General features: G+C 42.4%; 2 protein-coding genes across 6 annotated transcripts in view; one reads left to right on the plus strand and one right to left on the minus strand.

Moving 5' to 3' along the window:
• Positions 1 to 9154, minus strand: fbxo21 (F-box protein 21). Of its 3 annotated transcripts, none has more exons than XM_034594898.1 (13): positions 9084 to 9154; positions 7525 to 7957; positions 6322 to 6457; positions 5400 to 5524; positions 5064 to 5185; positions 4359 to 4505; positions 4069 to 4205; positions 3830 to 3966; positions 3523 to 3702; positions 3091 to 3223; positions 2760 to 2950; positions 2502 to 2659; positions 1 to 1171 (listed from the first exon to the last, which is right to left on the minus strand). In XM_034594898.1, the coding sequence occupies exons 2-13, from the start codon at positions 7746 to 7748 to the stop codon at positions 930 to 932; spliced, it is 1932 nt and encodes a 643-aa protein (XP_034450789.1). In that variant the 5' UTR covers positions 7749 to 7957; positions 9084 to 9154; the 3' UTR covers positions 1 to 929. The 3 variants fall into 3 exon arrangements, with proteins under 3 accessions (XP_034450789.1, XP_034450791.1, XP_034450790.1); XM_034594900.1 differs by having other exon boundaries at positions 5400 to 5494; positions 9084 to 9153; XM_034594899.1 differs by having other exon boundaries at positions 5400 to 5509; positions 9084 to 9152.
• nf2a (neurofibromin 2a (merlin)) overlaps positions 9073 to 22741 on the plus strand; it is a 25061-nt gene continuing 11392 nt past the window's right edge. The window contains exons 1-8 of one of the 3 annotated variants that reach the window (XM_034594902.1): positions 9073 to 9364; positions 9480 to 9662; positions 11497 to 11622; positions 11757 to 11879; positions 14584 to 14667; positions 20154 to 20222; positions 20448 to 20530; positions 22653 to 22728. In XM_034594902.1, coding sequence (XP_034450793.1) covers positions 9549 to 9662; positions 11497 to 11622; positions 11757 to 11879; positions 14584 to 14667; positions 20154 to 20222; positions 20448 to 20530; positions 22653 to 22728 — 675 coding nt within the window. In that variant the 5' untranslated portion in view covers positions 9073 to 9364; positions 9480 to 9548. Of the gene's footprint in view, positions 9365 to 9412; positions 9663 to 11496; positions 11623 to 11756; positions 11880 to 14583; positions 14668 to 20153; positions 20223 to 20447; positions 20531 to 22652; positions 22729 to 22741 lie in introns of all 3 variants that reach the window. The other 2 variants (XM_034594901.1, XM_034594903.1) reach the window with 2 other exon arrangements.

Raw genomic sequence — 22741 nt, forward strand, 5'->3', positions numbered from 1 at the left:
TTTTTTTCGCTCATTTCCTCATGGCTCTTATTCTAAGACAGGAGAGTCTTTATTTGGTTCCTCTTTTGTTTCGCAAGCTCACACCACAGAGATGAGACTCGACACGAAGCCTATTACTTGTAAATATACAGGAGAAAAAACAAACAAACAAAAAAAAGAAAGAAAAACTTTACTCTAGAAATGAGAAAGTTAAACTTTTCTGTAAGTGCGTCAAACTTGAGTAAAATACAGGGAATAAAAAGTAAAGGTCAATTTACAAAGTCTTTTTCTTGATAATATTATATTCTGTGGCACTGTAACTGGTGGGTTTAGGCTCTGCGCTGGGGGGGGCTTGTTTGACTGGTGCTGGATGCAGGGAGAAAGGGGGGGGGGGGTTCTGGAGGAGCTCTCTGGGTAAAGGCGCATTCCGTGGTTTTTAGGTAAAGGTAGATTTACAGCACCTGGACACCCATCCTGAATTTACACGTCCACTTAGGTGTTGACGTCAAACCCATTTTCTTTAATCCTTCAAGCGGGCGGCTGAGACGAGTTTCCAAACTCTTTATCCAAAACTGGATTTTAAGATATTGATGTTTTTTGGGTTGTGAGAAATGGAACTCGTCAACAACGCCTTTGTTTTCACAACAAATATACTGTAGTTTTCAGAGACGAGTATTGAAGCAGAAATATTAACAATATTTAACAACGACTTTTCCAGACTTTTTGGATCTTTTCCCAGATTCGGATATGTTGAGAATATCTGTCCAGTCCTCGACAGGAGCCCGTCCGCGATACAAAACCACATTTATGAATTGTTTCCACATCTATTACATATGCTCTTTTCCTTGAGTCTGTGCAATTGAGCAACAACTAAATGGACAGTAAATTGAGCCCGGGGGACCAGTGGTGGCTCAGCCTGGGTCAGCACCATGTGGGTCACAGCTGCTCTGCTACATGGACATGGCTTGGTGGTTGTTTTGGTCTGAGGCAGCGGCCGGCTCCTGGTTCTCAGAGCCAGGCGTCGGTCTGTGGTAGAGCTCCTGCACTGAGCCCAGGGTTTCACTCATGTCCTCTGGGTATCGTGTCTGCAGCTCCTCGTTGGCAACGTAGTGGGTGTCGGCGAACTCGGAGAAATAGCGGCCCACCTCCGGGTGGCCGATCTCCAGGGGGGCTGAGTGGGGCTCCAGGTTTTCTAAAGAACAGAGAAGACAAACTGATAAGAGATCATATATACTGAATTATGGTAACCTAGACTGTTGATGAATGAAAAAACTATGATTTATATACATAAAAACTAGGTTAAACTGACACTTCAACATTTTAAGCTTATCAAAAATGTATTTTATTTCCACTTCCTGTGAGGCCGACTGAGCAGCCGGGAATCGATCAATACAAATCCCCCCTCAGGGTCCGTGGAGAACAAAGCCTGCAGGTGGATGTTGAAGTGGTGGCGAGAGCAAAGATAACACGAACAAACAAGGGAAGCTGCTTGAGAGCGGAATCAGCAGAGTGATCAGCAGAGTGAGCAGCAGAGTGAGCCGCAGAGTGAGCAGGTGAGCACAGGGGAACATCCAGCATGAGTCAGCCTGTTCCAGAGCAGCTCTGCTCAGTGGGGAAAACCTACAAGTCGCACATGCAGCACGACTGAGGAGCTTCCCTCAAACCGAGCGTGCAGCTTTGTATTAATGTTCAATCTTATTAATGCAGCAATAGGACATTCTGGTCCGTGTCAACATACACAGCATGAACTTCACTCCATTATTATTATTATTAATATGATATTATCAAGCATTAAAGTTAGTTGTACGTTCAGAAAGCTGCACAATCTAATAACCACTAAAGCCCAAACACTATAGATTTTTGTCGGCTGATGTCAATACCGATATTTTGGCTGATGGATATATATTTAAAAAATAGGCAATGATTCCTAAAATGTTGTTATCACACCCTTACGACAAAGAAATGTAATTGACGTTTGGTATTTTTATACTTTATAAACCATAAATAACTACATTTTACCTTAAACTTAAACAAAAACTTAAATACAACCAATTATTAAGGACTCAAATTCAGAAAATAAACATTAATGTGCATCTTTTTGGCATTTTTATTCTGTAAAATAACATTTTTTATATCTACAGACATATAAATGATACTAGTGCCCGTGTAAGGCTCATATTGGTCGATATTTATCTGATAAGCCATAAATTAGTCCGGCTCTAATAAATCCTGTCACTTTAGGTGGGGGACCTGCAGTTGACATTTCTATTAAGTCCAACACAGCAGCTTTACAGCTTCACGAGTGTATGTGGATGATTTATCTGTCCCACATGCAGCTGGAATAGATCGTCTTGATACGCCTGTGTAACATTCTGTGTATAGATTTATGAGAACTTGACGTTTTCCAATTGAACTGGCTTATTTTGTAAAAAACACATCAGTTTGTTCTATTTTTTACAGTTGAGGCAAAATAAATGAAAGAGGATTTTGTGCACTGATCCCTGGATGTACAGAATCCATACCCTGCGCTGCGTAGCGGCATGTCCCATCCTGCACCAGGACGTTGTAGAAGGGCTGGTTGGCACCGTTGGACAGCTGGTGGACCCTCATGGTTGTGATCCACTCCTGACTCATGGTGCATTTGGGGTCCCAGCCGTAAATCACACAGTTGTAACCCGACCTGGTGGAGGAGGTGGGAAAGATGCTTGAATGATCTCATATATAAAAAGACCACAGAGCGAGGAGGAGCATCGCTGCTCCACATGTTACTCTGAGCCCACCTCTTGTGTTTCATGATCAGGCCGACTGAGTACTGGACCTCCAGGTGCTCCTCAGCGCTGCGTCTCTTCACCTCAGGGCTCACGGGGTGTTTCTTGTGCTGGATGTGCTCCAGCGTGTGTTGCACCAGGTAACCCACTGCCCCGTGCTGGGACGGGTCCAACGCCTGGATGTGCTGCAGGATGTCGAGCACCTGAGATGAAGGACAAACATTAATGGACTGTTATCAGCTGAGAGCTGTGACCTACTGTGCGACTACTTTACAAGAGCACAATAATAGATTTTAACAACACTGTCACGGAGAAAATCAGATTCCAGGTTGTGTGTAGTGACCTTTTCTGGCCAGATGCCCAGATGGAAGTAGAGACGCGCCTGCAGCAGCAGGTACTGCACGTTATCTGGGTTGATAGTGAGGTAGAGGTCCAGAGAGTCTCTCAGCAGCTGGTAGGATTTCTCGTTGCCCTCGCTGAAAGAAACCAAGTAGTGCAGGTGACGTTATTCGACCAGGAGAATGCATTGGTTTATTAAAAGCAGCCAATTAAATGCACACTAATTATAAATTCAGTTTTGAAGTGTTTGCTCTCTAGTCTTGTGAGATGACGGGATAAAGATCAAATAGTTTTAGTTAAGGAATAAGTTGTTCTTATGTGTGAATAATCCATAATCATCATCCTACATATACCGACTATCTGTCCTGCCTCCCTCAGCCCCCCCTCATGTCTCCAGCGGAGGAGATTCAGGAGTCAGCTGTTCGGTTTCTCTCACCCTCTCTTGCCGATGTTGAGCAGGTTTCCCACCATCCTGAGCAGCACCTCCGTGGTGCTGATGGCACTGTAGTAGTCTGCCGTCACCTGGTGGCCGATGAGGTACTCGCACTCCTTGGCTGTCAACTGCTTGCCTTTACCGAAGGCATCGATGTAGACAAAGTCGTAGATGTCCTCACTCCTGCAGGAAAACAGTGTAATAAATGTTTTTACCAGACGCTCATCACAAACAGGTTCAACTGATATGAGATGACTGAAACTATAAAATAACTTTTAGACTTTTTAGAGATATGAACGTCAAACTGTACCCTCTTGGTTTTTGGCACCAGCGCAGCAGGAAGTGATTTGGAAAGTTGACCGGTTCCACCTGAACACCCAACTTCCGGGACAGAGTCATGTAGAGGACAGAGAGGCTTATGGGGATTCCTGTGTGGCGTACTAGCACCTGAATTTAACCCAAGAAGGTTTAGTCAGTTGAGTGAAATATTTAAAAAGAAAATTATTCAAAAAAATAAAAGCTTGTGACTTAAAGCAGACAACCAGGTACCTGGTGGATGTAAGAGTTGAGGGGGTTGTAGTAGTCGAACTCGTTGCCTTTGTATTGAAGTTGCTCATACAAGACGGAGTTTAAGGCAGACACCACCTGCCGCTGGAGGTCAGAATCTTCTACGACCAAACAGTCACCTACGAGACGAGAGATTGAACTTCATTAGACTTTGGCTGAGAGGGAAATATGGATCTTGTGCACATCACATTTATGCAGCGAAAGTGGAGGCTCAAGTTTTACATGACTTGTATCAACGCAACATCTTTTCAATCCTACTTTTAAGTGCCCACCTTGAGCGATTCGCAGACTGGGGTGAGACGGGTTCTTGATTCTCAGCATCTTCTTCACTTTCTCTGCGATCTCGTCCACCTGGGCTGATATGCTCTCCAGTGTTACCTCGGCCAGCGGGTTACAATACTGATCCACCAGTACAGCACCTAGAGGGGCAGGAGAGGAGCAGAGAGGGGAGGCATGAGGTAAAGCTGCTTAATGCACAGAGACAAAGATACAAATCAAATGAGAATATGCAGCAGGTTAACAACAACTGGAGAGTTTCTGGAGTATTAAGGTGAGGGGAGGAGTCTGGGTGGAGCAGCAGGAGGAAGGACATGACGTATAACTTCTCGAATAAACCCTTGAATCTCGTCGTCTTTCAAAGTTGACGTCTTGTACGTGTATGGCTGCTCTTTCTTTCTCTTTCTCTGTATTTTTAAAATGTTGTTCTATCACTTTTGCAGGTTTCTCGTGTTAAAGACGTCATCAACACACCAACTCACTCGCTGGGAATTTCCCGGACATGATTCTGCTGTTTTCTCACATGGACTCACTCAGAGATTCTCCAGATTTCTTAGTAAGGGGACTGGCAGGAAATACTCTGGGAAATGTCAGGAGGAACTGACATGGAGGTTTGTGTTCTCACAGACAGCCCCTCTGGATAATTTAAAGAGGATATCCGGAGTTCGGTGCATGTCTGAAAGCAGCTTATGATTCCTCACCTTCTACAGCCGACTGCTGCTCCACAGGCCGCTCCAGAAACGTCTTCAGACTCCTCAGGATGTTCTGCTGTCTCAGGAAGTAAAGGATTTTCTTTGCATAGTACTTCAAAGTCAAGCTTTTTCTGATGAAGGGCAGAGAGCAGCAGAAACACACATTCAAGGTCTGAGGACAAGCGTGTGCAACACAACAGCTTTCATAGTCACGGAGGAAGGTCTCAGGGAGGATTAACAGGAGATCAACACCCAAGTCCATTAATGATGCTAAAATGCAGTGTCTGTGTGTGTGTATGGTGTGATGTGTGTTGTGTTGTGTGTTGGGCTCAGTGTGGCTCTCACCTCTTGTCAGAGTTGAGTATGAAGAGGAGCTCGTCTTCACAAAAGTGCTCTGGCATCCCGAGCGACTCAATCTCTGCAAAGCTGTCTCCGAGCACCTGGCCAACGCAAGGCTGAGTTACAGATCTCTGGGTTAGTTTGGAAAATGGAAAAGCTCACGGTTTATTTGCACCAACATGTGGCCACATCAACAACATGCCAGCATATTCCACAGAGACACGTAACAATCGTGTTTGTTTTAATCAAATGATGCATCTGAAACATAGTCTGATGGAACAGCATGATAATAATGATGTATTTCTTATTACCTCCACCAAGGAGGCTGTGATTCAGCCCCTGTACGTTTGTTTGCTTATCAAGATTATGTGAAAACATCTGAATGGATTTTCAGGGAACTTGGTTAAAGGATGGGACAGGGGCCAAGAAAGGACCCATTACAATTTGGCCAGGATCTTTATTTTCACTGAGAGATATTTTGACTATTTCACCAATTTCCCAGGGAATCATTTATGGATCTCAATGAAAACAATCTGACATGTTAAGAGGAGTGATATCTCTGAGTGTAATTTGGAGCAGCTTGCTTGGATTTAAGGGAGCTGTTTGGAAGAAGTATGCGTTCTACTGAGTACTATTCTTCCTAATTGACTTCCATGAAATTTAGAGGAGGGGCCAATGTATGACTCACAGAAGAATCCATTAAATTATGATGCTGATCCAGATTTATTTTCTAGATAGATTGGGCTATTGCAACACTTTTAATCAGGCATGTTTAGGGGACTGATAATTATGAGTGTGTGCAAGTTGGTGCAGATCCAAATAAAGATCTGGATCCAGTGAATATAAATGTGGTTTCATTCGGGGCCTGTAGGGCCTTGGCGGAGGTAAACACTCTACTCAGAGCCATTCTAGATCATAAATTACTTACAACTTCTGTAAAGAATCTCTTCGAGATGGATTCCACCGTCCGTCTGATCTGTATTCCCACTCGATGGCGTGTTTTGTACTCTCGGAGCCAGTCGCAGCACTCGTTCTGACGGTAAAACCTCTGCAGCCGCGGCCATCTGTTGACAGAGGCAGTAAAACTGGTGTGTCAGTAACTCTGGGGACACAGAATCATTTCAGCAGCCTGTGGCCTCAAGCAGAACAAGACTTGTCTGTTAAATGCTGTAGACTTGGGTTTAGGTCTTGTCCTATATAATAGAATACAGTCGGAAAACATAAGGGAAAATACGCTTATTCTATGCAAATAAAAATGGAAATATAAAGTTTATACCCAGTAATTCAGAACCAGTGCCTGGTAGTAAATAACAATAGATTTGAGAATAAGATACGTGAAAGGGAAACTACTACTCAACACAAGTGGCAGTAAGTAGAAAGGACAAGATGAGTAAGTAATATGGGATGTTACACATGACATCATCAAATCACTAAATGGATCCTCAATCCTGCATCAGCACTTTCCAAAGCAATAGTTTACTTGTATTTTAGTGTGTTTTTAAAGCAGCTATTCTCACTAGTTTTACTGTATTTGAGTTTATCCTGTATTTCTTCTTTATTTCACATCCACAGATGTATGTTGTGGTTTTTATGTGGTGGGGGGGTTATGTGTATCAATGTCTCCTCGTGGGCAAACTGAGGAAATGTCTAAACAACTGACTTGTGTTGCAATGAAGTCCTGAATCTTGAATATTGCACATTTCTCTTGAGGACAGCAGCATGGAGCCAAGTGAGGCAGGAGGAGAGCTCAGCTTTCTGGCCGGAGCTGTAATCTCCTGCATCCAAGGTCACGCAGTTTCCCTTCTCTGTCTTTCTGGTGTCAAACTGGGATCAAACTGGGATTTGTAGAAGCTCCCCCCACGCTTCACCCACTACCAGCCTGCAGCTCCACACTGGCCCTGGTTGGATTTGGTGCATGAGCAGCAGCACGTCAATGGCTGACAGCTGCCTGGGAGCTCGCAGGGGAAACAAACGCAGCTCCCCCCCCACCCCCACCCCCACACACACACACACACACAACAAACCACACATGTCCGACTCCCGGGTGAAAGTGGAATTGACACACAACACACACACACGAGCAGGAACCGGGAGAGAGGGGGGGAAACGATCACGACACGATCACGAGCACCTGAGTTTGTACTGGTGTCCCCAGACCGTCCCCCTCCCGTGGCAGACGTCGTGCAGCCGCTTGCAGCAGCAGGACACGTTGCAGATGTCCCCGTGCTGCAGGACGGGGAAGCAGAGGATGTGCTCCAGCAGCTCGCTCGGCAGGTCGGTGAGCTTCTTGTCGCGGGGCTCGGAGATAATCCCATTGAGGCTCTGCTGCGCGTCTCCGGCTACAGACGTCGCCATCTTTTCTGTTTACCCCCCGATTACCTCATTGTGCCGGCCCCGCCCCCTTATGGCGCAGGGGGCCGGGCCAGAGGCGGGGTGTGCGGCGTGAGGCGGTCCGTGATTGGTTGATTCGGGCAGAGGGAAAAAAGGGGGACGGGTTGCTGCTTTCAGGTACCGCGGAAAGTTGGATTTTCAAGGTTCGAGTTTCAAATTGTATTTGTCATATGCTAGTTAACACAGGGTTAACGGTACCATGTCAAATACAATATCTGTATAGATTCTGTTTTATTTTTTTATTAAAATACAGAATACATGGAATTTATGAATCAGAGTGTTTTTATAGCAGTAAAATAAAGCTTTAACTTTACTGGACTTCGCTGGAAAATTCCTGTACAGAATATTTTGAAGAATTAATGTGTGGTTTTACAAAGAGCTAAAAACCTAATATAATGGTTAATAATAAGTCATTTTGTTAATTAATTAGTGACGAAACCAATTATTATTATTATTATTAGTTGTTGTTGTGCTTGCAGATGGACAATGGGAAAATGCATGATTTTATGTTTCAATTAACTGAGTCAATAAACATGATCATAATAAACATTGTTTTTGGAAAAAGTGGAACAAAAGTCTATGTTTTTTAAATCCATGTGTAGCCCACTTGTTAAGTGGGATAGTTGTTGTATTTGATATATTCTTGTGCTGCATCTTGTATATTATATAACTCATATGGACCCAAGAGTCTGAAATAAAGCTTACCTGATATTATTTTTATTATTATTGCTTTTATTATTTTATAGTAACAAAGCTACACCATCACACTGCCTTAAAGGTCGAGGGGAACATCATCATTTTTTTCTTATTTTCTGTTGCCAACAGTCCAAAAAACATAAATGTATGAAGTATGTGATCAAGGTAAAAAAGTGTTCAATCCTCTCAAAGGAGAAGCAGCAACTTTTGCAAAGTTAAACAGTAGCCCCCCCCCCCCCCCCCCCCCCCCCCCTTTTCCTTAAACGATGCCTCAAACAATTAACTAACTTTCAAAATAGTAGCTGATTATTAGATTAACCAACAAATAATGACCTTTAAGTAACTTAATTTCTGTATATTTGTGTGTTTTTTCTTTATTTCAGTATCAATGTAAATCTCTTTTATTGAGGCCACATAACCCAGGCTATCAAAAACCATTAAATCTGATCAAACAGTTTTATTATGAGCTTTTGAACTTGAAAGAGTATTTCACTAGTTGCTACACTGTTATTACACACTCCCGGACGGCACATGAACGCAGCATTGCCTGTGGGGCTAACCTAGCTAGCAGATGAGTGCTAGCAGTTAGCTTCACTCCAGAACCTGTGGCGATGCGATGCTACAACCAAAGTGTCCCCCCCCCCCCTCCCCCCCACACACACAGGGAACCTGCTGGATTTATAACTTCACGGAAGCGCTGAGGTTTTTCACAGTATAGATGAGAACGACTGCAGCGAAAGACAAAAGCCAACAGTGGACAGGAAACAAAGTTAGCTAACTTGTTTTTTTATTTAGCTTTAGCGTTAGCAGCAAGTCTGGTTGAATCATTAGCTCTTTTGTAAACAGTTTCCTGAGTGAACTTCACAAAAGAAACTACTTTAAAAGCACGTGAAGCGAGTAAGACATTAACAAACCAGTAATATGTGCGAAAGGTAAACGTGTAACAGAAGTTTACCAGCATCAAGTTATGAGGTGTTGATCTGCTGCTGCCTCCATCAGATGACTTCTCTGTAAAGTGCAGCCTGCAGGAGTGTGAGTCCCTGGGAGACACCTGCACGGGTCGTCGTCATGGCGAGTGCCTTGGCTGCCAAGTTGGGATTCAACTCGCTGCTGAGGAAACAGAGCAGGAACTTCAACGTGAGGATCTGCACGATGGAGTCAGACATGGAGTTCAGCTGCGAGGTGAGGGTCTGTCCTGCAACCGAGGTTTATTCTACCTCTATTCATCCAAATACCACATTTATAGTCTAGACACAACACAGAGTACACACCTGTTGTTCTATTTAAACTGCAAGTGATGCAGATAGATAAGTGGATATTAAGCCAAGCTACTATACTTTAAAGAAAGTAGATATAGTGCATGTAAACACAACACCAAGTACACACACACACACACACACTTGTTCTTCTATTGCAACTGTAAATGAGATAGATAGATAGATAGATAGATAGATAGATAGATAGATAGATAGATAGATAGATAGATATTAATCCAAGCAGACATACTGTAAAGAAAGTACATGCATGTAAACACAGCACCGAGTACAAGTACCCATTATTCTATTGCAATTGTAAATGATGTAGATAAACATATTCACATCAGTCGATGTCATTAATCATCACGATAAATGTCACATTATTGTTTTGTTCAGGTTTTTTGCTCCTGAGTTAAGGTTGTGGTTTTAAACTACACTTTACCAAACAGTTAATAAGTCACACAGTAACATACACACATTCACCATCTAATAAATGTCTTTAACATGTAAACTCTTACATACATATTCTGTATAATGTAAATAACACTCAAATATACATATGTACATATAACCTGGTTACTACAGCTGATTTACACACACTAGAGTCAGTGTATTAATTTCCCATTCATCCCTCTTCGTATATACTGTCCATTGTTTATTTTGTACACTTCTCTTAACTTAATATCTTCTGTAAATGATATTGCACTAAATATTGATATTGTTTTATTTCCCAACCTTAGTACAAAGTTTGTATCATATGAAGATATATGAGTTTCTCTTTTCAACACTAGGTGGCAGCAAGTGACTTTGAACTGTGCTCTGCAGCTTCTCCATATCGCTGATAATTTATCTCTGTTGTATGCAGCAATGGAATCAGGAACATTATTCAGTGGCGAAGCCCAATGCAGTGTAAGACTTTGGCGAAATGCTGCAAAGGAAAGTGTGCATCGCTTCCCCTACAGTGTTAACATGAGCGTCATGTCATGTTTGTGCCTGATACAGAATATTCTGCCTATATCTGTGTCCCTGGATGAGTATATGACTTGGTTGATTATATACCAGAGCGGAAAGCCATCAAAATGACTTGCAGGCACCGTCTCTGTACTTAAAAAGGGAGGAACCCCGCCGAAGTGTGCGGTTTGTAATTACAAAGAGCAGCGTGATGCTAGTTTTGGGTTTCTATTTTCTGTCCCGGGGTGATAATTTGATCAATTATGGGTTTTTGTAAATAGCATTTATAAAAAAAGGTGTAGCTCATACAGACCAAATATTCATTCTGCCCTGCGTGGGACTTTTTCGATTGGCCCCAGCTGCAAACCCTGCTGCCGCATTGTGGAGCCGACACTTCTCATAGTTTCAAACGTTTTTCCCACGCCAACCGTGAATACTCCTGACAGTAGCTTGTACCCTGATTTATCTCCGAGGCTGCAGATGAAAGCTTTCTAAATTGGATATGTGGGCCTCATATGGCTGCCTCGTAGAGACCATGTTTTGCTCCTAGCTTTGAACCAGAGACCGAGGTAATGATAGAAATGCTGGGATGTCTGGATTCAGTACACGTTGCATCTTATGAATGGGTTTTCAATCTTCAACCTTATAAAAGAATGATGTGTTTCTGTCCTCTTGAAAATTTTAAAACATCAGGGGAAGTCGGGGCATGATGTGAATTTTACTGTCAAAACTTTGCTCTAACAGACTGAAATTTCGTTTGTATGTTCGTTGAGTTACTGTCCCGAGACTAAAACGTTTGCACATTTCAGTCCAAGTGGAAAGGAAAAGACCTTTTCGACATGGTATGCCGAGCTCTGGGACTGAGGGAGACATGGTTCTTTGGGCTCCAGTACAACATCAAGGACACCGTTGCTTGGCTGAAGATGGAAAAGAGGGTAAGTGATTCTAATATCACACTGGTTTTGTTAACAGCCTTGAGCCATGTAACCGTCGTTGATATTCAGTAGGTGTAGCAGCCATGAAAAGGAAATGGATTTCCCTTAACGCTTGTTTTGGTTCACCGTCGCAGGTTCTGGATCAGGAGGTGCCAAAGGAGGAACCGATTACCCTCCACTTCCTGGCAAAGTTTTACCCTGAAAATGCAGAGGAGGAGCTCGTGCAAGATATTACACAGCATCTCTTCTTCTTACAAGTAACTATACATAGTACACACATCCTGTTTTCTCATTCTGGTCATATTGAAGAGTTTTATATTCTTCTTTTGTCGGTGAATCAAATCAAAAGTGACTACTTGTCGTCTTCCTATCGGTTTCACTTCATCAGTCCACAAGAAGGTTCTTTGTAGACTTAACCCGTACGTTGACCGACAGCATCCCTTCTTTCTCTATTGCTCTCTAAATTGAAATTGCCACGGGCGTACAGCTAACCCTAAAATCCACCGAGCCTCCCAGAGGAAGCTGTGGATTACTGTCTGGCTAGTGGGCAGACACTTAAAAAAAATCTCTTTTTCTTTGATAGTAATCTTCCTGGAGGGTCTGCTGTGTTTGAGGCTTTAAAAGAAAACACCCTTAAAAGCGAGTGTGATCTTAATTAGTTAGAAAATAAATACTTTAGAAAATAAGTTTATAAAAACACGAGCCCCCATGAGCTCGGCCATTTTCACATTTTCCATTTCACCCTTGCCCACCGGGGATTTGGCTTACGCTCTTGTATCTGTGGCTTCCTTACTGTTCGGACTCGGTCCCAACAGGGGGCACGCATCCACACTCTCCGACTTACACTTTCCTCACTTTCTGTCCCCGTCCGATTGTGTGCAGCCGCGTGGAATCAATGTGCGACATATTACCGCTGCCCTTTCTCTCCACTTAATACTCTCCGGGGGAATTCCCGCGGAGCCTGCAACACCATTCTGCTCACAAGAGATGAGATTTGTAACCGGGCTCCCGTCGCCCAGTACTACCAGCCACATTTATCAATTACCAATTAGGCTTTAAGGGGCTTAGTTATTGGCCCAGTTAATGACATATTCTCCATGGGATCCTCGTCTTCCAAATCACTCCTTTCACACTCACCCCATTGTGCTGTGGCTTCAGACAGCAGAGCATTGGTGTTGGATTTTGGATAGCGGCACATGCCTTCTCAAAACTGGTGTATCCGTGTCATTAATCCGTTTAGAGGCAGTCGGAGCAATTTATTTATTTCAGAGGGAAACCGTGCTTAAAAAAACGACTACAGCTGACAAATTACTCAACAGTTAAATCCATTCACAGCTACAAGGGGCGAAGAAAACAAATGTGCAGCGCCTCGCTTCGCCCGTCTCCTTATAACTTTGCTGACATTAATTCCCATGATGTCGGGAGCAGGCCTTCATTCAAATAGTGTCACAGGCACGACAGCAGGATTAGTGCTTATCAGAAATGATCACTGACCCTGTTACACACACACACACACGCCTCACACACTGACAGACACTTTTCTGGACCTGCAATCTTTGCAACAACATGGTGTCATTTGTAAACAACCAGATTGCAGCTCAGCCACTTAGCGCTCACCCCCCGATTGAGGGGCTGTCACCTCTGGCTTCACACCTGTGTTAGTTCGAAACACGAGAAGACAGCATGACTGGCTTTGCAAATGATAAGGCTTGAAGCATTAAATTGCTCACTCGCATAACTACGGCAGAAGCGTGTTTGCCCTGTGTAACCTTGAAGGCAAGATTCTGATAACAACCAAAAAATCCACACACTGTACCTACAGCTCTGCACAGTTTTAATTGAGCAACCTTACAATCCAGCTCTGTGGTCTATACATGTAGCTACACAAGTTTGGGATTCAATTAGTTTGACAGGTGACGGAGCTCGGGATGTGACGCCCAGCGAGAAGTGGCACTTTAATCTGGAAGGAGCTTGTTAAAGGGGATTTCCACCCTTAATAGGAAAACATATTATTACAGTGATCCATGACAGTGAAGGCATCCCCTGTAAACATGAGCCATTCTTTCCTTAAGATATAAATTGGAGAACAAAACAAACATAAAGTCAGAAATCCTGGGGGCTTAGGAATAACAGTTCTTGTAAGAACGGGCGGTTCTCCTTACAGTATCATCGGGAGCTTTTCTCCGACTCTCTGTCACGTCATTGTGCTCTGCTGACTAGCAAGCCCATATTCCTGGAGCGGCTTAAAGATCATATGCAGTACTGTTGGCTGAGGTACATAGTTCCTGGCTTAGTTTCTAATAGGTCCCCATGTGGGTGTGATACTTAACTCGTACAAAATTTATTTGGCACAGTTTGTCCTCCTTCCAGTCCTCTCTGAATTGAGCTAGTGCCAGTGTTGTGTAGCTGTGGTACCTGCATGTTTATTTACCTGGTGTGCGGCGCATAAAAACTCCTTTTGTGACTCCTGAACACTCCTGAACACTCCTGAACACTCCTGAACACTGTGTTTCAGCTGCATGTGACACTCACAGATTAGAATTAAGGGAATAGAGTCGTGGATGTCAGAAGTTGTGTCAGAAAGTCACACTCTGAGGTATCAAGACTGTTTTCATTGTGTCTGAGTCAGGAGTCGTTGTGTTCCTCTCGTGAAAATCAACACAAAAGGAGGAGTAATATTTAAACTAAAATAAAGACATAAACTTCCTCTCCTGATTTATAATGCAGGTATTAGTCCCAGCCTTTCTGTAAATGTCTTCCATGCTGCTTCAACATTTAACAGTGAAAAGCTTCTATAATTCAACAAACAACTAAATGGCAGAGAACATTCATTAGCTGCATGGTTAATCCTGAATGGATTTTTGTGTTAGGCGGAATGAAGAGGGCTTTGTTTTTCAGGTGGTTGCATGCATAACAAAATTGGTTGTGTCTCAAAGCTAATTAAATTTGGCGTCTCCTCAGGTAAAGAGGCGGATCCTGGAGGAGGAGATTCACTGTCCGCCCGAGGCCTCCGTTCTCCTGGCGTCCTACGCTGTCCACGCCAAGGTTCGTGCTTTTACTGGAATTTCAGTTTTTACTCAAACGAGATCCTCACATCCATCCATCCATCCATCTGTCTGTCTGGGTAACATTTAACTTTTTATGCATCCTTTGAAATTTGTGTGAACAAATGGCAGCGTCTTTGAATTACTGGTCCGAGATGGTAAAAGTTGTGACTCACTACAGCTCTAAAGAAAAGCTGTGAAGACGCAGCAGTTTTTCAGTATCTGACAAAGTGGGTCATCAAATCAGTGTGAACTGACTGAGAGAATATATTGGCCCATCTGGAACCATCATCTACTGAATTAATTAACTACACTTCATGCGGCTGTAGAAGACTATCTAAAAACAATAATCGTGATTAGCTCGTGCGCCACTTTGAAGTTGAGGAGAATTTGCTGTAGTTGTTCGTTATCTGAGAAATGTCACATTGCTATATAACAGCACAGACTGCATGTTTTTGTCACCTATGGGTTTGACTAGTGTAACCTCAGGCAGAATTAATATAGAAACCTGCCGTCTGAGTCCTGATAAGAACCAGAAGACATTACACCTTCACCGTATACACTTGGTATTGATTTTTTAAATTTCTCTGTGTTTCCCAAAGTGCTTCAGGGCCCTTGCAGGAAATGTTTGTGCTAAACAAACAAACCAGGAGTCTGGGTGCTCAGGAAGTAGCCTTTTAACTTTTAACTGTTTTTAAAATGCAGAACAAGCAGCTCTGCCAAAGCAGCAGCGACCCATCAGAGCAGGCACTTAGCAGATCTGCAGGTAGAAAATCACAGCTTAATAAAATATCACAATCTCATTTAATTAACTTGAGGATCCAGTAGCTGCTGAAGAGCTGCAAGTGGTGCAGAGTGTCAGGATAGTGGCCTCAGGATTGCATCTCTGCTTTCATCTATTTATTCTGAGGTTCAGACATTAAGTGGCTGCTCCAAGTGAAGGAGGTTGGGTATTTTAGAGTCTTCTTAGATAGAGCATGACTGTTCTGGTAAACTACTTTATTTTGAAAGTCAGGACATGCTGGGGAACACATAGATGGTGCTGCTCCAGCAGGTCTGGGGAGAGAAAGTCACGGAAAATCCACGGTGCCTGGAGCACTGCTGACTACCCGAGTGCTTGTTGTTAAAAGTAAATAGTCATCACAAACAAAGCATTGAAGATTACTTTAATAATCAGCCTCCACAATTATAACTCATAATTATACCAGCAGCGGGGAAACACTTAGAAACAGTTTAAGTTCTTTTACAGTGGGGCACCTACACAGGGCTGTCCATGGTTCTGAAGCTGGCTGCATGTATCTCTGCTAGTAATTTTATTTTAATTTTTTTTTATAGATGCATAGCTTAAACAGAGGAGACAACAAATGCAAGAATCTGATGTGACATTCGAGCCCAGAATAGACAAACCCAAAATAAGAAAAACAAAGAATTAACAAATATCTTCTATGGGAAATGAAAGAATGACAGTACAGATTATTTACAGACTTTTAGAGGGGCAGAGGAGATGCCAGTATCAGTCTGTAGGATCCTACTCTGGTGAAATCCAGCACGAATCCAACCCTGAATATCAACACATGCTCTAGTCCACACCAGCTGACACAGCTCGACGTTAAGTTAGTTCACACGTCCGATCAGAACAACCCCCTTAGGTGACTGCTCACAGTAATGGTTCAGATTTGTGGGCAGGCCTGGAGGCTGATGTGAGCAAAGTGGAGGCAGAGAATTGTAAATGGGATCTATGCAGGGAAACTAAATGTGACAGTTCATTCAGATAAAGATTTTATGTCATATCGTGCAGCCCGGCTCCAAACTGACCTTTTTACACTGGCTTTTACCAAATGTGTGTTTATGATATTTGTGCTACAATTGTATTATTTAATCAATATTGTTTGATTTCCTTTAATGCTCTTTTCACTTATCTTTCAATTTGTCGCATTTGTGTTTTCATTATTTAGCATTTTGTTATGCATACTTTATGAGCACTATAAACTGCATCGTCCTGAATGGACAGGAAGTGAATAAACATGTCCATCGGTTTATTGGGCGAGGATCGAACCACATGTGGTGTGTATACAAATCTCTCCACAGGAAGAGGCTCCCTTAATAAACCTTCAGCGATCTCAGTCGTTTTGGTTGAAGGATCCCATCTCTCTGAAATCCTCAAGAAAAAGATACTGAGAGTGAGCGAGGTGCAACTTTTCTGACAGGCAGACAGGGTCTAGTGAGACCGGGCGCGCTACCTCAAAGATTTGGCCTGGTGCCCTCAGAGACTCGCCTCTCCCATGCCAATTTACAGGCCCGGGATAAAGGAGACTACGTGGATCAGAGACTTGCTGTCAGTCCCGTCGATCTGGAAACAGCAAGAAAATAATATGTGGCCACAATCTGTTTTCATTTAATCAGCCGTCAGTCCACTTTGATTAGAGCCAGTGTGCGTAAATTGGAATTGTAAAGAGAAGACAGGTTCTTGTTTAGCAGTGCAGCTGCTGAGAGGTTTTTGGCAGATTGCTCCTTTCTCCTTTTCTCATCAGGACTTGTTATTGTGCAGAACTACACTGCAGCCTGTGATGTGGAGTGTATCCCACAGTGGGATCTACTTCGGCATCCTGACTCATCTTTAATCATTATTATGCCGGCCTAAAGATAGCAGCGTGGAGAGAGTAAAGGCGTATTCTCAATTTGACTTTTAATGTCTAAAAGGGATTTATTTTTCTTCTACAATGTGAATCATAGCTACGGGATGTTCAGATTCAGGTGCGGACAGTTGCACACGTTGTTGATTGTCATATGATTCACAACAGATACAGTAGGGAGCAATAAAAGCTACCATTATCTTCTATGAGTTACAGAGAGCGCGTGAATCGAGGGGATAATGGAAATTATGGAGAAATGTGTGTTTAAACATGTACTCTGTCTTTTAATACAAGTTTTTTCCTGCTAAGATAAAGACTTTATTTCCTCGTTGTCATTAATTGAACATAATCCTCATGGAGCTTCTCTCCCTAACACTGTCTAAATGTTCAGGCTGACATCTGGTGACTGTAAGGAGAAGAGAAATAATACAATTTTCTAAATTTACTTTTTGGAATTTGAACACACCTGGCACAGCTTAGTTGCATGTTAGTGCCATTGTCATATTCACAGTTAGTTACAGGTGATATGTTGGTTTCTACCTTTTCTTTAAACCACTCCAATGTTCTAAATCATGAGATATAAGAACCACAGTAACTTTTCAGTGTGTGTGTGTGTGTGTGTGTGTGTGTGTGTGTGTGTGTGTGTGTGTGTGTGTGTGTGTGCGCGCGCGTATCCTAACTGCTCAGCCTCTGCAGAGGTTTTTCACGACCTCCTGCTTTGTATTCTGAGCGGGTGCCGTGCTGCAAGGAGGCTTCGATGGGGAGTTTCGAGAGACAGTTGCTCTGCTCTGGAAAAAAAAAATGCAGAGGGAGTCACTGTGGTGCAGAGAATGATTCGGTAAAGTGAGGTGAACTCCCTCAGCTTCTCCACCACCGGGAACTTTGTCCAACCAAGTGAGGAGGATTAAACAAACAGGCGTAAATGACACTGATGGGAGTCATTGTGTTAAACTAAACTTCTGTGGGAGAAGCCTCACCAGTGCTACTAAGAAAAAGTCCCATTTTAATCTACGTAACACTAAAGCCTTTCATTGCTTTGTATTTTATGGCTTGATATGAGAAAACCTGTATTTCTCAGTATTGTGCTGCAAAATGGATTTTTTCCTCAAAGTGCCTGGAGAGTGTGAGAAAATGCATTTCCTAGATTTAGAAAAGCGGATTTATCGAGCAGAATAAATCCATTAGGGGGGGGGTGGTCACTGTTGTGCTGCTGGTGATGATGTTAAGTGAAAATATTGACACATAGCTGTCTTCAGAGGATCGAATGTTGCTGTGAGTTTGGGCTGGCTTGAAATAATTGGAAGAATGGTCTGTAAGCAGAAAGCTTCTGAAGGCAGCGTCACTGTCAAAATGTCACCCTGTCTCCCTGAGTTATACCCCCCCCCCCCGGTATATATATATATATATATATATAAAAATATATGATCAATTATATAGCAGTTACCAACAAACAGGTGAGGAAATGAGGGAGTTAAAGCTGCGCGGATGGAAACTGAAGAGAAAAGATCTAATTAAATGCCCCTTTGCCTCTCCACTACGTTGGCCACTGCACCAGTTCCAGGGTTTCCAGTCTGTGTCGAGCTTATTAAATCCAGCCCTGTTCAGTACTGTTTTCAGACTTGTGTGCACAAAAAGAAAAGAATGAGGAAAATCAAATCAAATCCCATAAAAGAACCACTATAAACACTATAAATATTAGTTAGAGCCACAGAAATGGTCCAGGGTGTCTAATTTATTCTGTGCAAATGAGCCACTGTGCAAAAAGTCCACCATAAAAACATTTAAGGACTTAATGATGTTTTTTCTATCAAATTTCGTGTCATGAAGCATTAGAATCCTTGGGTTTTGGTGTTGGTCCTTTCACTCTGTATGTTTGAAATATTTTCTGCTCCTCCAGGTAGTCGTCCAATTGAAGATGACACAGCAATTAAATTTGACTTCAAAAACACCTGAGCACCAGCAGAAGGCTCGTCTGCGTGATGACGTCCGACTTTGGCATCAGACTCAAAAATAAAGAGAGTGTCTTTCTTTCTACAGATTCTCCACCGGCGCACTGGCATTTTACGGTTTAACCATGAACTCGATAATGAATAACGAAGAATAAAGAACACAAACACAACCGTAAAACGTAAAACACATCTTTTCTGCGTTGTTTATTCTGCAAAATAGGAATTTCCATATCAGAGCATAGTGGCAAACATATGTATGTCTGTGAAAGGCTCATATCAGCTGGTTTTTATCAGCCACCTGTCTGTCAGGCTCTATCTTCGATCACCTCCTCTGACTTTAACAATAAAATGAACCAACTGAACAAATCACAAAGGAAAGAAACAACTAGATTTGATTGTGATTAAAACATGTACCAATGCAGAGGTGCAGGTAAATGTCCGTGTTAACCTACTTGCATAAATCTACAGTCATAAACTGTAGCTACATGTTTAATTCATATTCTTCCTCCAGTTTTGCAGTAGCTGAGAGAGGAATTTCCCCGCAGCCACTCAGTCATGCCCAATCCATTCATATCGCTCTTCAAACATGGGTGATATAATTTGTGCCCCAGCCCTCAGATGATAAGCGATCCGTCTCCGTTCTCTCAGAGATATTTTCTAATAGCGTCATTTATACTGTCTCGCAACAACTGGGCCACTGGGTGTGCGGTGCACGTTTAATGGCCTGATGGCAGAGCAGCGGCCATTCGTTCACTGAGAGACACTTCCCTCACTGCTGCTGTCTTATGAACGGCTCCCGGGGGACACGTAGTCTGGGCGGTTTTTGGTGGGAAGGTGGATAGTGGTGATTCGTTTGGAGTGATTTTTAATCCTTTTGGCACTTTTGCTCCATTTTTATTTCACAGTACGGAGACTACGAGCCCAATGTTCACAAACCTGGCTTCCTGGCTGAGGAGGAACTTCTGCCTAAGAGAGTGAGTGACAGTTGGGTTTTACTTATTATTATTATTATTATTATTATTATTATTATTATTATTATTATTATTATTATTATTATTATTATTCATGAATGATGTTTACACCTTGGTCTCCCCACCCAGGCCTACACCTGCAGTAGGATACAGTATGCGGCATTGCAGCAGCTACTGTATTTTCCGCCTGCATTAATGGATATTTATGTCTGTCTCTTTCCATTTCAGGTGATTAACTTGTACCAGATGACTGCAGAAATGTGGGAGGAGAGGATCACAGCGTGCTACGCGGAGCACAGGGGCAGGACAAGGTAAGAACTGCTGCACTGAACTGCACCACTGAAATTCCGCCGTCATCAGCACAATCTTGAGTCTGGAGTTCACGTAGTGTGTGTTTAAAAGTCGGTTCCGCAGGAAATGTTTTATGCAAAACCACAGTCCACTTTTGGCAGTGAGATGCAAAGAGACATGCAAGTTGTGTCTGTGGGAAAGTTATTTGAAGGTGAATTAATGAACAGCATAAAACTTTTTCAAAATGTACCTCTGACCATGTGAACTCCACAGCACCGAATGGCACAGCTTACATCCTATCAATTAACTGTATTTATATTCACAGGGGAGACTTTGATTATTTGATTCATGTGCAGCAAACATAATGTCATGAAGAGGGCTACAGAAATGACACGTGAATGAAAATCTGTGGTTCTGTCGTTGCACTGTGTTCCACCGTTGAGCTGAACAAAGTTAAAAGTGGGTTGAGAGTAAGTGTGAGGGATGTGAAGTCTCTTAAAACCCCCGTGGGTGGAGTGTTTTGTGCTGGAAATTGAAGTTGAAAAGACAGAAGCCTCAGCACTTTGAAAAAAAAAGTAATAATTGAGTCACTGGTGCTGATCAATAATCCTTTTCCACCCCAGCAGAAGAAACGCAGATGGTGGTCCTCACACCTTCAGCATTTTAATTGTTTAGCATGTCATGTAGTGTAGCGGGAGGAGAGAGGTCACTGGCCTAATGCCGACACTGTTGTGTTACTGAATAAACTGAGTTTGGCATCAATTACAAATCAATTTGATCTTTTTTGTGATACTTTTCTTTGACAAATACAAACTTGATTTTATCGATGCTTGCATCGCTCCAAGAATGTTCCACCACTTTGGTCCAGACTGAAATATATCTCCACAATCCTTGAATGGGTTGATATGAAATTGTCTGCAGACATTTTCTGTTTCTCCCTCAGAATGAATTGTAGTAACTTTGTTGAAAATGTTATTGCAAATAGAAGATACTGAAATTGCACAGTGCAGTGAAATTTCAACTTGGCATTAGCGTTGTTATTGTGATATTACGCTGATGTGTGTAAGTACAGCATTCCAAAGCCACAGGCTCGTCTATAGACTCTTAATTCTTTCCATTAACGGATTTTCCACAATACAAAAAAGTGTTTAACTTTGTTTGAACGTCTAAGACTTTTGTGGAAACGAAATAGAAATACATTTTGACTCCAATCAGGAACAATCTAGTCAAAGACACAATTGCAAATCTGCCGTGACATTAGGAGCTGTTTTTTTTTAAGCAGTAGTCAAATTAGTATTCAGGTTTAATATCCAGCTCCAGGTGACATCCTACAGTTAAAAGTTTTGTTTCATCTGTATTTTGGTCTATATTATTGTGGAATTTAATTTATACAAACATGATCACAGCACAACTTCAAAGTTATTTGAAAGACATTCAATGCACTGTTCCTCCTTCTCTGCATGTTCTTCTTTTTATAGGACACAGCTCTATTGGTTTTCACTTTTATTTAAATTTCCCCCGACCCTCAGAATCTACTTGGTGTCCAACCCAGTTAAGATTTGTTTACTTGGCATAACACTCTCCTGCCTGTTTAAACTTTGATGAAGCTTGAATCATCAATTTTTCTACCACCCATATCAAACAGGCACTTATTAAAAGTTTAGGAACCAGGATGCCCTGATTTCTCCTCAGCCATCAAAGTATGCTAATGTATTTAATTTTTTTTTCTGAGTTGACCCTGAAAATACAGATCTGCCAACAAGGCTACAGAGAGAGAGAGGGAGAGGGAGAGAGAGGAAGAAATAGTTTTAAGGGATTTGTTTTCTCTATCGCAGTATTTAAAGACTCTGAGGCATCTTAATAAGTCGTCTTTTCCATCAAGCATAACCTCTAAATCCTATTAGAGACTTATAGTTGTGTTTTGTGTCAGTACTGTGCTCATGTTTTCAGCTGTGTGGCATTTTTCAGAGATCACAACAACATGACAGATGCTACACACAAAAGCAGAGGAAACAAGGTCTGATCTCCCTTTTCTCTCCTCTTCTGCACCTCCTCCCTTCCTGCCTTCCTTCCCTCCTCCTCTCAATTCCCTTGGCTCCCTCTCAATCTCTTCCTCTCTCTCTCTGTCTGTCTTTGAACCAGGGATGAAGCCGAGATGGAGTATTTAAAAATAGCTCAGGACCTGGACATGTATGGCGTCAATTACTTTTTAATCAGGGTGAGTCAATAGT

This window comes from Hippoglossus hippoglossus, chromosome 9 (genome assembly GCF_009819705.1).
Source record: "Hippoglossus hippoglossus isolate fHipHip1 chromosome 9, fHipHip1.pri, whole genome shotgun sequence".
NCBI classification, from domain to species: Eukaryota; Metazoa; Chordata; class Actinopteri; order Pleuronectiformes; family Pleuronectidae; genus Hippoglossus; species Hippoglossus hippoglossus.

What these genes read in the sequence shown, in the direction of transcription:
- fbxo21 (XM_034594898.1), bottom strand. Translation starts at nt 7,748, where the DNA reads ATGGCGACGTCTGTAGCCGGAGACGCGCAGCAGAGCCTCAATGGGATT. An exon ending in CAGTCTGCGAATCGCTCAAG is followed by an intron (nt 4,206 to 4,358) that starts GTGGGCACTTAA and finishes CTCGTCTCGTAG; the next exon opens with GTGACTGTTTGGTCGTAGAA. An exon ending in TCAACTCTTACATCCACCAG is followed by an intron (nt 3,967 to 4,068) that starts GTACCTGGTTGT and finishes GGTTAAATTCAG; the next exon opens with GTGCTAGTACGCCACACAGG.